This window comes from Dermacentor silvarum, chromosome 6 (assembly GCF_013339745.2).
Source record: "Dermacentor silvarum isolate Dsil-2018 chromosome 6, BIME_Dsil_1.4, whole genome shotgun sequence".
In the NCBI taxonomy this organism is placed as follows: Eukaryota; Metazoa; Arthropoda; class Arachnida; order Ixodida; family Ixodidae; genus Dermacentor; species Dermacentor silvarum.
In genome coordinates, this window is record NC_051159.1 from 161,323,709 (window position 1) to 161,339,247 (window position 15,539).

The 15,539-nt window shown below is 46.7% G+C and overlaps 1 protein-coding gene across 2 annotated transcripts in view; it reads right to left on the reverse strand.

The window, feature by feature from the left end:
- The window catches only part of LOC119456312 (aminopeptidase N-like), an 83,520-nt gene that overhangs the window by 20,477 nt on the left and 47,504 nt on the right, over positions 1–15,539 (reverse strand). For both annotated transcript variants that reach the window (XM_037718009.2, XM_049669720.1), the window contains exons 2-5: positions 2,796–2,951; positions 2,156–2,258; positions 1,718–1,838; positions 794–948 (exon numbers count right to left, since the gene is read on the reverse strand). In XM_037718009.2, coding sequence (XP_037573937.1) covers positions 794–948; positions 1,718–1,838; positions 2,156–2,258; positions 2,796–2,951 — 535 coding nt within the window. The remainder of the gene's footprint in view (positions 1–793; positions 949–1,717; positions 1,839–2,155; positions 2,259–2,795; positions 2,952–15,539) is intronic.

The window sequence follows — 15,539 nt, forward strand, 5'->3', positions numbered from 1 at the left end:
AAAATTTCATTCGCAGCGTATGTCTTTTATCTTAAATCTTCAAACTCAGACAATTAAACATTGAAAAAGAATATTAGGGCTCATTATCTGAAAGTGATGTAGTTTTACTGACGCCGATAGCGGTGCTCTTTATAAGCAGCGCAATGGGACCGGGGAGTTCTAACACCAGTGTGCTAAACCTTTCAAGGGTGCCACAAAATTTGGCGCTTCAACCATTTTTGCCGACAGCAATTGGCACATTAAAATTCACTGAACAGGCCTGGCGAGGTTAGCCGATCGAATGCTTTAAGCGAACTAGCAATTATACGGACGCTCGAGGCGCAGCACACGCCGTTGTCATGCAGTCTCGCCGACGGTGTATACACGGATCGCGCGCGAAGGATTAGATGGTCTCCAGATACGCGGATTGCGTATTGAGTGCAAAAATTACAAAGGCGATGCAGAAGTACCGTAAACGCTGCACTGAATCGCCAGTGCGACCGAGCAAGGGCAGCGTTATCCCTTCCGCTGCTGGCGTGAGCCTTTTGCGCACCCGCTGTATACAAGCGCACTAGCGTTCGTGGTGAGCTGTAGCTTTTAGAAAAGTATAAATTGCTTTGAAATTGAGGCCAACAAGGGCATATAAAGCGCGATAAACAAAGTGAAGCCAGAAGCACGGAGATCAGACAAATCCATGTACTCCATTATTACCATGGCGGCTGAACGATTGCAGCGCTACTGTTCCCTCTAGTAATTATCGTAGGAAACTCTACGACTTTGACACCGCCTATACACGTGTTTCGAAAGTGCGTACCTGATGTGCGAGCTCGTGCGAGACGACGACGGCGACACGCTGCTTGTTCCCGGCCGACGACTCGTTCGGGTTGAAGAGCAGCGCCGTCTCTCGGAAGGTGACCAGTCCCCAATTCTCCATGGCGCCAGCGTTAAAGTCCGGCAGTGCGACCATGTCTGCGAACGCAACACAAGAAGGACTTTCATTGCCATCGTAAGCACGTGCGCTGCATTCAAAGTCACTCAGTATGTACGCGCACACTCACTAACTCGAAAGATTCCGGCAACAGTAAAAAGCTACGGAATTGCTTTCAGTGTCGAAAGAGAGCGCAGAGCGTAAACATCACATATACGATGACGACGTCAGGCGGCAAGGCTATAATATGCAACCACAGTTAAAGATCGAAAACACCGCGTATTTCAACTGCCATCTCGAGAATTGCCGAAAAAAATGGTCTTCATTGCAACGAAGAACATTTTTATGATATCTGGAAGGCACACATCTACTCTTGGAAAGTATCTTTCTCTCAAAGACCAAAGTCCTAAGTAACCTGAAGTACTTCATTCAGTCAGGAGTTTCAAATCTGTCTCAGCATTTATTTAGTTGTAAGCAAGCACTTCACCACAATCGCGCAGCGGTAACCTTAGCACGAGATGACACGGTGCCATAAATCGAAGATAGTGAACCGACACAGCTGATACAACAGATTATGACACTTCTGTAGCGTACCATACGGCATCACTACAGACGTTTTAAACCAAAAGTCCAGGTTTTATTGACATTACTTTATAGCCCCTCCTCCTTAGTCAATACGCTTCAAATGAAAACTTTATTCGGCGGCTCTCGTGTTACTAAAAATAAATATTACTCTTGATGTGGCGGAGCTAGGTAATAAACCTTCGCTCGTATTATGCCTATGCAGCTTTCTTATATCCCACTACTCACCAGTCTTTGGGAGTGGATACTTTTCCGAAAAGTATTTCTCGTAGAATTCTAGGATCTTCGGACCAATTGATAGCGAATATTCCACGGCTGAGATGGCATTCGGCCGGGCCCACACCCTGAACTGGAAAAAAAAAGAGAGAAAAGCCCGAAGTGAGCAATGTGAATTGTGCAAAGAAAACTTACACTTCGCTGACAATTACGAGTACGTAGCAGCTGCACAACGTGGTTAAAGTATCCTCCTAATACGCTTACCAGAGGCGTACCTTGGCAGTAGAAAATGATACCTAGAGGCCGGTAATTAGTTCTACATGTTATAATATTTCCTGCTTAAATACAGAGCCATGTGTTGATATATTGTACTGATTTACACTCGCACACGCACACACCGTATAGTACACACAAAGCGAGGCATATGAATAAAAGTAAACCACGACTCACCTTGGAGTCACCCCGCGACTCGAAATCGCTCACTACGAAAGCCAGCAAGTAAGTAGACATGCGCACAGTAGTCTGGAAAGCATCCGCCTGTAATCCGCCAGGCCTGCGAGAAAAGGATGGTCGTGCAAAATTAGAGAGGTGAGTGCATCCGCACAACATGGCGCAGCTTGCGCAAACGTGAATTATTCGCACATCGTTGTTTGTTTTTGTTTGTTTGGTTGATTGGTTAATTTGTTTGTTTTTTTTGCTTGTTTGTTTGTGTGTTTGTACTCAGGCTTTGAAAGAGCACTAAAGTCCCAACATGACAGTTTTGGGCACAGCTACACACATGTGTCCACAGCCGCCGACAAACTCAAGAACGTTCCGGCCTGTGTCAGAGTTCCTCCGTGAAATTAGAGATGTTCAACAAGGAACTGAAAAACTGACCGTCCCCTGGCGTTTTCCCAACACATTCTAAATGTATAAGTATCTATGAGACTAATTCGCGCTCCATTTGGGGGCAAGAGTGCATAGTTCTAAAGGTGAACTTGTGCACGAAAACTGAAGAGCAATCACTATATAATGTCATTACCCGGCTTCCTAGGCCGTACATCCTTTAGAGGGCTAGCAATATACAGAGGGAGATTATAAGGTGTCTCACCTGTCCGTCGTGGAGCTGATGGGCATGTTGGAGAGCGCGTTCATGCCGGCCGGCCGCACGATGGTGACGGCGAAGGTGGCTTTCATGGCCGGCTCATCGAAGCACGGGAACGCCCGACGGGCGTCCGTCGCCTGGAATTGCGTCGCCGCCAGCCACCTGTGCGGAATGAGGTGCACCGAAATGAAACGATGCACTACGTGTGGTAATGATTTGGCGATAGAGCGCTGCCACAAAAAATTTAAGAAGGTTCAACTCGAGGCAAGAGTGCGTGATTACGGCTTGTGGCTGCTGGGATGGTTGCAGCCCTGAGTGTCAACTGCGACATTGTATATGGAGGTGGTTCTCTAATTCTGACTTTTACAGCGAAGCTGTATGCCTCTACTCCCCAATGCATTTGTCGTGTCCGTGAGCAAAAATAACCTCTTTCGTGGGCCGATTCCGGAGGTAGTGCAATCGTAGGCTAAAACTGAAGCGAAAAGTATACATATCCTTTCGAATCACACATACAGTGCATAGCACGTAAGTCGTTTCTATAAAGAAAAGCATAAAACACGTCTCGTGTCAACATAATGGATGATAAGGCGGTCGCTAACAATGGGAAGCACATGATTGATAACGACGTCCGCTTGTAAGCAGGGGGTGCGACGTTAATACTGACATAAATTTAAGTGCAGGTTTGCGACAGCACAGTTTGTAACACAAGCCATGACGTCATTACATTACGTATATATAAAGAGGGCGCGCCTAGTAAGGCATTGCGTTTGGGTTGTGACAGTGCTATGGGAAGTCCACGTACAGTGAGGACTCCTGAAGAGCAGCGTGCATACGAGGAGCGGCGAAGAGAACAGAGACGACAATGTGAACAATGGCGTCGTGCTCGTGCCACGGATGAGCATCGTGCCCAGGACGCTGAGCGCAAGCGCCAAGCGCAGCAGGATTATGATAAATGTCGTGAAGCCGAAAACGCGGCCAAGCGACGAAAGTACAACGCAATCAATTGTTTCAGGGCTCAAATTCTAAATTTAAGAAGTAATTGCTCGACCGGAAAATTTGGATTTAATTTCCCCGAGTGTGATCGACTGTGCTTCCAGGTTAACTGCTTTTGCCTTATCTCTGGTCCACTCTTTGTAGGTGCACGAAATAGCGGAGTAAGCCAAGTCGCAGGCCATTGAAACACCTTTGGCTAATTAGATAAAGTGCATGTGAATGTCGCCACGTGAATAATTTCAAGCCACGACGCAATGAGTAATCGTTCTAGGTTGCAGCGTTTTCAGCTTCGCTGTCCAACCACCTTCACAGAGTGGATTGGAGACCATTTTTTTATTTCATGTTTTTAGTTAGGTGAGGAAACAAACTTACGAAATCAGAAAAGAGAACACATGCAGTTTACCACAAAACAGAACTATACAATACTCATAATTGAAACGTGAGCAGCAACAAACTCCTTTTACGCATATAAATACATAGAACTGCGACGTGTGAGCCAGTCGGTAGCTGTTTGTAAGCATGGAGCAGTCCCAATCGTACGTTTTGGAGTCTGGATAAGGCCACTACTACAAATGCAGGTGAAACTGAAAACGAAATAATGCGTTGGAGTAGTTTCGGAATTCGTCGCGTTTGAATTTATGAGCACTGTACAGGATAATTTTGCAGGCGGAGCATCTATCAAATAATTTACTTGGAACAGAAATAATACTTGATGAAGAAAGAAAACATGATGTTAAGAAACATTGTGTAGTGTCCTAAATGAGATGACGCAGTTGTACCTTGCGCCACGCACTCGTACACCCGGACACGCACGCACGCACGCACGGTGGTTCTCCAGATTCCACAAGCATGTGCACAGGGCATTGCGCCGATTAAGTTAGCGGTCCTCGTGTGTGCAATCAGCCAGATTTTTAACAATACCGCGCGAGCGTCGACCGCACGCTATGTCAGCGCCTGGTAACGGCGAGAAGTGATGAGATCGGCGATAGTGCTTGCAGGCTGGCAGTGTATTCTTCAGAGCCGGCGTCGTCTGCTACGCTCTTCCCTTTAGGTTTTGCACACCCCCTGCCTTTGTTGCTCATGAGATCCCATTGTTCCCATCGTCCACACGAATGCCTGCCAATAACTCGCGCGTCCTAATAACTTTCGACTTTTCTTGCACCGCAGATGCTCATTTTACTCGTGCATGTGTTTGGTATCACACCGCTTTTGATGCGTTAGCTTTTCCGAATGTCAAAGTGGAAAAATGTGCGTATATATATATATATATATATATATATATATATATATATATATATATATATATATATATATATATATATACGACTGATCATCGTCGGGTGCGCTTCACTCCTCAAGAAGGCAGGACGTTTGTCGAGTGAGCTCGTGAACAACACTTTGCAATGTGGTGAACGCGGTTTCCAGCCAGAATGCAGGACCTCAAAGATGTTCGACGTAATTCCAACGCATTTCTGTCGCATATATCGCTAAATTGACGTTGTTTCTTTTTTTTTCACTATGTAGGATCAATTCTGGCGGGGTGTGTTTCCTCCTGTAGTATACGGCGTACCAAGCGATGGTCGCACTGGAGTGTGCATTGCGTGCTTGCGCGAACTATCGCTGATCTCGAAGTTTAAAGCCTGCGCTGAACGACAGAAAAGCCTGCGATCGCGTGATATCGTTAGAAATCTGGCTAATTGTACCAATGTGAATGCCAATAAACTATAACACGGGGCAGCTCGCAACATTGGCGCGATGACAGTCACCGTTGGTCTTTCTTCGGAGTTGTCCGTTGACCCTGACGATAAAACGCGTAAGCCGACGACATATTCTACAGCCCTTTCTCCCACCGACGGCGACACGCTGTGTAAACAACGGTCACAATTGGCTGGTCTCTCTTCAGAGCTGGGCCGATATCCTGCCACTACGCACGTGGCCGAAAAGTCCTATGGGTAGCGCTCGACCTGCGCTGTATGTGGGAGAGGACTCGGGCTGCGACCGCGACGTACGATAGACGTACATGGTTCGCCACTAAAGGAAACACCGAATTAGTTTTAACTAGAACGTATGATCAACTTCATAGGCAAAAAGTACTTGAGTGACGCGTTAGGTAGCAAAATATTGGGAAAGTATTATCGCCGATGCCTAAGTGTCAAAACAGAGCTGTGACCTGTCCCGAAATGCTAATTTGGTGCTCCCTTTAACAAATGACCGCACTTCTCATACTCAATATGCAAGTCATGAAGAAACTAGTCCCTGAATTACACCAGCGGGGGGAAATCGCGTTAGCAATTATGACGTTCTTGTTCAGTGGCTCTATGCTTACCTACATGGCGAAATGCCGAATTTCTCCTTATGCAACCGCTGAAGCGACTACATTTGTTGCATGCGTCACAGTGAAAAGCGGCGGTTCTTGCTGCAGACTATACAATGGACCCGTTCTGAGCACGAGAACCGAGAATTTATCTTTTTTTTTGTTATCCTTGCTTTCAGCAGTATGCGCACCTTGATTAAAGCGAAGCTTTCTTTCCTCCTTCCCCCAGCTTTGTGGGTGCTCGCTTCTGCTGTCGTGCTGAGTAGACAACTTGGGCCACTGGGCGTGACACTGAACGTGTGTAACTGAACGGTGACACTGGGCCAAGACAGCAGCTGGCTGCTGTCTAGCCGAATAAACAACTTAAGCCACTGAGTGTGTGCTACCGGATATGCGCTGCTGGATATGGGCCCATTCTTGGCCAATCCCCCAGAATTGATACATGCTGCTGTGACATAAGTGACATAGAAACCTTAGATGTATTTCGATGTGCGTCGTAATTCTCTGTGCATAGGCCTCCTCAACGATATTCTCCCCTCGAGAAACCTCATACATCTAACAGCTATACAGGCGACAAGGCTGTACTAGCATCATCCGCTACAGCTGCTACCTCGCTAACCCAAACAAGCTTTGCGTCATTTAGATTCCGACAATGTCTTGAATTTGCGTTTACTTTTTGTATTATTTTTGAACAAAAGTGCAGTTTAGCGAGAAGTTCACGCGCCCTGTAACGAAATGGTGCAACAGAGAAGCCGCTCCCAGCACGCACATTTGCTCTTTTCGCTCCCTCTGTCATGGCTCTGCACAGCTTCCTGCCCCCCGCTTCCCCCCCCCCCCTCCCCCTTTTCCTAAGTTTTGAGTTTCAATACGAAGCTTCCAGTCACACCACGGTGCTTATACTGCAATTGTACTCTTAAACTCGACTTTGAGGGATAACATATCCGACTATGTTAGTACAGTAGCCTATTACCAGTGGGCTTAATAACATCTAAGTACGACGTTGTACTTGGATTTGTGCACTCTTCTTGTGCTTCAAGTGCAACAGCTTATGGGCATGCAATGTCTTGAGTCATCGCTCATTCCTAAGAACATCGCTCAACCCAATTGTATTAGCAATGTATAAAGCGTCTAGCGAACACCGAGAGATAAATTTTTCTCACAAGGAAAAAAAAAAAAAAACAAGTGCACCTTATCTTCAGACAAAATGCCGCCGCTCTCCCGCGTCCACGAATGTGTTGGGTATCCGGTGTTCATGCGTCGCATTTTTTTTCTGTTTACTTGTCCACGCTCCTCACGGAATCATTATCGTTACGCAGGCGTTTCACCACGCAGAGCCTCACGTTCGCAAATGATGCCGCTGCTGAACATTAATAGTGAGTTTCAGAAACGAATGCCCCCTGCACTACTCTTCCGGTACTAACGCGTCAGTTAATGGCTTGGTGAGCAACGAAGGCCTGCTGAGGCAGCATTCCAAGAGGCTTCCGAGACTTCGTATTTTATGAACGCGCTCGCGTTTATTTTTTCCCTTTTTCCCCCGCATTTTCTTCAGACTCAATAAGCTACACGTTTCTTACGAAGATATATTTATCCCGTTTTTAGAATGTCCGTAGGCATTTCTGCATGAGGTTTGTAAGCTGCCGGAAGTCTGTCAAGGGCTTTGTGAGGTTACATTTGTTGTCCATTGTTGTCTAGGTATTTGCAGTCGCAATTCGCTTTGATATCTACGGACTGCAATATAAAATGAAAAAAAAGCTTCTTCACGACTCCGTTAGATAATCTGTTGTTCTTATGGATTAAAGAACCACTTTGTAGGAAAGCAAAACAGCCTACGAGAACACTATTATCTACAGAAGATTTAAGTACGTTTATATAGAAGGCGATCGATATTACGGTGCGGTACATAGCTTCGCTTCGCTATGAAATTACGGTACGATATTTTTTATACCAACTCGCGCTGCATTCGAGACCGTCCCGACGTACCGGCGTTGACAGCATCTAATTTCATGTCCTAAAAGGTGGATTTACACAGGGAGACGAAATTACGGAGCTCTTGTGATATTCGCTCCACATGACGAGTTATCATTCCTAACGACTCTAACTCGCTTGGCCGCAAAGATGCCACGTTCGGCATTGTTGTTGATCACGTTCCAATAGTGGAGTGGCAACTACCACCGAAAAACTAAGCCAAGCCCTTGCTGTCGAACTGACTCCATGTAATGCAAACCTACAACAACGCTTCAGCGCTCCCGCAAATGACCGGACAGAAGTGCCAGCTTTTCAATTAGTGCGCGGCCAACAGCGGAACGCTCGAGTTAAATGGAGTGCGTATCTTTCGCGCCGTGGTTACTTAGGTATCGAACCACGTCGAGTCCTTATGAAGCAGTGCCAGTTTAAGTTAGTCCTCTTGTGCATATAGGTTCCACCAACTCCACGCGCGATAAAGTTGCGAACGGGTCAGACCATCTTTTAAGCCATTGCAGGATCAAATTAGGAACTTCATTATCCGGGTTCATACGGATATCCGCTTTAGAACACAACTTTATGTAATGGCGAAGTCGAGTAGCACCGCAACTGTTTACAGCTCAGAGAGAAAAAGAAGAAGGAAATAACAAGCTGGGAGCGCACGCTTTCACGCTCGCTTTCGCACTGCGCGCGAGCATCAAGCATTCACGAGGCTCGACCATCATCTCACGCCTTTCGAGAGTCCTGAATGCTTCAACGCCGAGCGCTCACGAGTGTTGGCCACGTTTGCTCATTCACCTGAGTGCGTGGATAAGGGCCACGTGGTGCTGCTACGCGCTCCCGGCGCCATCAATGCGCGAGCAAGGGGCGCGGCTGACGCTGCGGACCAAAAGGTGCAACCGCGCCCGTGCTACTTGCTCTCTTATTCAAGGAAGCCGAGAGCTTCGAAAAGCTTCCACGGCAGCGCCATGCGCGACCAGCCAGAGGGTATGAAAGGTAGAGCCGGGTATTCTCGTAACTAATGAATTAGTTTTACCGCATGGTAGAAATATTACCTGCTCCGCTTTTTCTTTATTTACGTTTCTTTTGTGCGCTTGAGGAGAAACTAGAAGTATTTAGCATTTTTTTTAACTGGTCTAAGCGCCAGGTCGCTTTTTTTTTCCTTTTTTTTTGGGGGGGGGGGGGGGGGGGTATCAAGCTTCTGAGCTGACGATGAAACCGAAAAAAAGTCACCCTTTAACAGCCTTTTGACCTTTGAAACTCGCATTGTAAACGGTGGTTATAATGAAATACAAAAGCCTTTTGCAGCTGCTGGATGGTGTCAGTTTCCTTATTTCTGACGTTATCTAAACCAGACTAGTGTCCAAATTTAACCCAACCCTGCCTACGCATGCAAGAAAAATATGCGCTGCGTCTGTGATTTCAGAAAGAATGAAGGTTGAAGATTTGTTGCTAACCTGTCATATCTATAGTTGTTCAACCACGCTCTACTGGAGTTGACAGAATGCTCTAACGAAATAAAAAAAAAAAGCAACGTTCTAGGCCACTTAAATATATGATGCAGGCACGGCAGCATACCCCGTAACGAGTCTTTACAATACATTTCCATGTTTGAAGAAGTCACTACGTTTAGTTCTTGTTTTTATGATTATTTTTTTTCGTGGGAGCAGACGTTAGCAAGCAAATTACTGGCTTCAGGTATCAGTGTACTTGTCAAGCATCAGACTTTCTAAATTTGGCATTCACGCAATCTTGCATCATGAACTTGCAATTATCGACACCCATGAGCACATCACAGATATGGTGGCGGTGCTGAACCCTGACGGAATGCGAGCGCGTGTCACACAAGACTCGTCACGCTCAAGCAGAGCTCCTGACAACGGCGAGTCTAGGAAGCTTCGCACCTGCCATCTTAGACGTCATTGTTTTACATGGAACATTAGAACGGGCAATATCGGGGTTACAGTGTCTGCGGAAACCACCAATATCAATGTTTAATTATCCTGACAAATATTTGGGAGAAAAATTGGTTGTATAATTTCAACACCGGTTAATTCGACCTCGCTCTTAATTCGAGAGGGCTCGAAGACGCAGAAGACGGCTTTGTTTTTAGACCCTTAATGTCATATAGAACTTCGAAAAAAATTGAAGCAGTTTTGCATTCCTCGAGGAGATCAAACTAAGAGAAGTCGATTCTCTTTTTATAACGGTGCGCGTCCGGTACTTCCTGGTCACGAACGACATGCGGCGTTATCAGTGTGACATTGCATTACTTGACACGAAAGTAGCGATCGCCGTGCTTTCAAGAAAGGAAACGCAAGCAAGACTGATTATTGTTAGAGGAAAGATACGTCACGAAGGATGCTTGCACGATTGCAGCGATATTGAGCTCTCGAGTAATATTTGTATGAAACTATGGCGAAAGCTGAAGTAGCGTTTGCAATAATGCACAACCTTACTTGAAATGCCGCCAAAAAGCCTTTCCCTTTCAGCCAAACTTGTTTGCAACGAGTCGTCGGCCCGAAGAATGCCGTCAGAAGGTTTTCCTCAACATCGAGTCGATATTAGATTGGCCGCGACTGCAATGAGATTTCTGCAAACGGCAGTGCCATTTCGCAGCGGATGCGGGACTTGGCAGTGGCAGATAAACTGAGGAACGGCAAGCTACTTACGGTGAACGAACATACGCCGAATACTTTTGAGAAGTCTTGATGAGATGCTGAGCCCTTAAAACCCGCCCGTTCAAGATTTCGCGCAGTCTTATCGCGCGCAGAATGGCACCAATAAGATTATCTCAGGCCAGAAGAAAGCTGGAGTGCTATAATATATGAATGATGTGCATCTGATGCACAAGGTGTTACAAAAGCTGTTACTGTTATCTCACTATTATGCACAATAAAGAACGCTCAAAGAAATGAGCAAAAAGAAAGGGTAACCGATATGTCTATAGCAATTATCGACTACACAGTTTGAATTTTTGCGCATGAGATGAATGTAAATGGCAGAATAAATGGCGGGTCTTAATGTGTGGCTCAGTTGTTTCATGCTGTGTTGTTGCTATGAGCAAGTACTCAGTAACGGATTTGGTGAAGAAAAGAAAGAAAGAAAAACGTTCTTGAAAACCAGCGCAGTCTGCGCGTGCGCCTTTGTCGCTCTGCCATCCTGTGTCGAGTGCCCAAAATTAGCGTATGATGCTGTTGTACCAACAAGCCCAGCGTGCAACCCTAGTAGGAAGATTGTACTTGAGTCTGAAGAGGAAAACATGGGAGACACCTTCCAAGTCTCTTCCTGTGAATTTCCTCAGTAGTTAAACAATATCACCAGCCCTTCCCCTGTCGAGAAATTGGGGGTAAGCGAAGTTTGTGGCAAGACGACACTGTCGCAGGCGTTCCGCTTCGTTTGCCCTAAACTCAGGGTCCGCGGCTCTTCGCTGACGTTTCGCCTGGGTTTCGGAAGCCCTCACGCTAGAATCGGACGACCAAGCTTCGCTTACCCCCTTTTTTTTCGACAGGAGAAAGGCTGGTGATTTTGTCTCTTTGGATCCCACGTGTGACAAGGGTAGTTCAAGGGCGCGTTACAGGTCCCCGAGCCCACAGGGGTATGTACCATTGAACTTGTACCCTTTCTGCACTATGACAAGGATCGGCCCACTTTTCAGCGTGACACCACCACCACCATCACCGCCAAAACTTGTGCAGCCCATAAAATCTTCGCTTAAAAATATTCTCGTTCTAACTTGCAAGCTCCGGTTCAAGGAACGGCCACTGTGAACTGAAATTGCGCACAATCAGACTGCACAAAAGTTTGAATGTGCAAGCTTTATAAGGGCTCAGCAACTCGCTAAAAGTTATCTGAAGCATTTGGCATTCGTTCGTTATGGAACCAATGGTGTTCGGTCGTGAGCGTGTTCTGCCGGCAATATGTGATACGCGACAAGGCTGTTTTAAAAGTGCAGTGAAACCGAACCTAAATGTTAGCTGACGCTGAGCCCCAGTTTGATGAAACGAAAATCAAGCATAAAGCTTGTTGCTAGCACATGAGCGGCCTGTACACCACGTTTCCTGAAGGTGGTGTACAGATCGCTATAGGTGCAGATCGTACAGCCTAAAGGTGACGTGATGACCGTGAAGAATTCTCTCCCTCGGGCCCGTTTTCCTGGCGTGTCTCAAGAAGTACAAGAATGATGTCGCCAAAGGCCACACAATGACAAATGACCATCGCAGAGCCTGTCGAGAAGACGGGTAACGAGATAAGCTGGGACAACGCGCATATCGTGGCTACAGAGAAGAACAGAGAGGCTCAATCTCGGATCACTAATAATTCAAATGACAAATAACACAATCAATAGATCATCTGGCACTTTAAACTACGTGTACTACCAAACTTTGCATCATGTGCTCAATGCTATTTAAGAACCTTCTGCTTATATTGTTACGTGTAACTGATTCCCAAGGCTATTTACACTTTATTTAACGGAGGCCAAAATGGCGACGCTATATCAAGGGGGAATTCGTCGTCTTCCTTCTCAGTGTAGCCACACTGTGGTGGCTGTTCCGTATCAATATAGTCGACATTCCATTGTGAACAAGGGATCCATACAGATCCCGAAACGTCATTTTCTTTTCATTTTGACCTTTGCCAGTGACCTGCTTGAGTGACAATGAGATAGTCCATGCACCCGGTATGGCATTGATATTACACGGGGACGAACACTGCATGAAAGAAGAGTCGCTGCCTGCGCGAGCGCGTTCTTACGTCGTAGGTATCACTTTCGCTGTTATCTCCAACGCACACAACAATGGGCAGAGCGTATCGTCACCAAGTATACTGTATAGTGCTTACTGCAACCCTTCTGATGCGCATTGTCCCCGAGCTTCCGTTTGACTCGAAATAATTTACTGTTATCGTTATTACCGCGTTATCGTGAGTTCTCAAAAGTTGTCAACCTGGGGTTCTTTAACGTGCACCTAAATCTAAGTACACGGGTGTTTTCGCATTTCGCCCCCATCGAAATGCGGCCGCCGTGGCCGGGATTCGATCCCGCGACCTCGTGCTCAGCAGCCCAACACCATAGCCACTGAGCAACCATGGCGGGTTTTGCTGTGTTGTAAACAATGGCTCTGACACACTGCGCATCGACCGCAAGCGGGGCCGCACGGCCGAGTAACGTTTCGGCGCTACCAGCCGCGAACCCGAGAGCACGGTATACGACTCAGCACGCCTTCACGTCGCGAGGCCGAAGCCTTAATAATAAATGTAATAATAGTAACCTTAATAGTAAAAGAAATAGATTCTCTTTCAAGATTCAGTACTCCAGGTTCTGACCAATAAGGGAGCAAACAACAGACGGTGCCAGTGCGAAGTGCGCACATTCGCAAAGGCGCTGATGGTGCAGCCTTGAGCGCATTGTCCGTACACGAATGAATTAAGAGTTGCATGCAAACCTATTACGAATAACTGTTGTTTCGGTCGATCAACTATACCTTGTATGGGAAGGGTGGGGAGTAATGGCTTTGTATTCACGTTTGTCGACTCCCGTCCTGTACTATGGATTCATGTTTCGCGGCTCTGCACGCATTGCACTGATGACACCCCGACAGCCATGCTGGAGAACCACCAGCACGAATAAATGCGACAGCTCATTTAGATCGTAAACAGGCTGGTTTGCAGGTATGCATGCGCATTTGCACACGCGAAGGGCTTGTTCAACCGTTCGGGCCAATCTGCCACAACTTTAGCTTACAGCACCCGGTTTATACTACTACACTTTCATTGTTCGCTCGCACTGTCGATCCGTTTTACTGTGTTGTAAATTATGGGTTTTTACGTGCCAAAACCACAATCTGATTATGAGGCACGCCGTAGTGGGGGACTCCGGAAATTTAGACCACCTGGGGTTCTTTAACGTGCACCTAAATCTAAGTACACGGGTGTTTTCGCATTTCGCCCCCATCGAAATGCGGCCGCCGTGGCCGGGATTCGATCCCGCGACCTCGTGCTCAGCAGCCCAACACCATAGCCACTGAGCAACCGCGGCGGGTTGTCATATCTATAGCCTCTGCTCGTTTTCTAACGACGCCTAAACAATATTTATTGGTCAAAGAACCATTAGTCCAAAACCGACGCTATGAGAATCAATCACGAAGTCAGCCGTCTTGCGTATTTGTTTCTTTTCTAGTTGACGAAGCGTCCGCTGACCGACTGACATGCATTTCGTACTCGTAAGCATAATTACCAATCTATAGAGTAACCTAATACTATTATATCTTTTTTTAATGTAGAGGTACCGTAGCGGATCGCTATATGTTACCTGGCAAGTGATATAGTACGTGTCTTGCAGGTCACTCCTATATTACCTGCATGTGCGCGACCATAGCACCGTCTGCGCGCTGTAGAGTCTATACAATTTCTAATCATACAGCGCACGTTATGTGCCAATGCGGCAGCCTTGCCTTAGGTAAGTCCAAGTCTTCAAAGAGCGCACGAAAGAGATGGGGAGCATTCATACATACGCCGAAGCCGCGATACAGGAGACCCTGCAAAGGCGCGGCGTGACTTTCAAATTAGAAGCGCACGCTGCCGGAGCTCAGGCTCGTGCCTCCTAAGGAGTTATAATTAGCGATCATTGATTGGGCAAGAAATGTGCTTCTGCAGAGGCAGCGGCCAGAAACCCTCGCTTCCCGATAAATTCCCCCCAACAACACTGCAGCGGCCGCGAGCTTGAATGATCTGGCGGTCTGGCGCTTACACACATTGGGAGACTCGACTGTGTGCGAATGTGCGACGCGGATGGTCTTGCGCAGCGGCGAGACCGTGTTTGCGTTCACATTGCTGCGATTTATACAATTAAAAGAAATTTGAAATCGATCGCTAATCAAAACTAGTCCCAAACCGGCTATTCTTTCCGGCAGAACTATATATAAAAATTAATTCACACTCGCTCACAATACTTGTAGCCCTTCAATCTTTTGATCGTCGTTTGAATTTCATTTGTAGCGCGCGAACTGAGGTGCTGACTGTACGTTGTACGCACGACCGCAGAATGCAGCGAATAACGCGGAAGTCCACCATTCATTTAGAAGATTGATTGACTGATTGCTTGATTGATTCGTGGGGTCTAACACCCGAAAGCAACGCAGGGGCCATGAAAGACGCCGTATAGTGGAGGGATGCGGATTAATTTTGACCACCTAGGGATCAATGTGCATCTAAACTTGTGCACCTAAACTTGTAGGTATAAGAGCGGCAAGAAATCGAGCCCATGACCTCGTGATCAGCAGCTGAACGCCACAGCCGGAGCCACCACGCACGACAGGTATGCACTAAGGAGATAACTACACTTAAACACAGGTTCAAGTATCCAAACGACTTGACACAAATCGCGGGGGCACTGGTTACGTGGCCGTAGCATGCCTTTCATGTTCAAGCTGATGTGTCCGCACTTGTGTGCGCACCTTCCACCGAACGTCACAATTGACCAC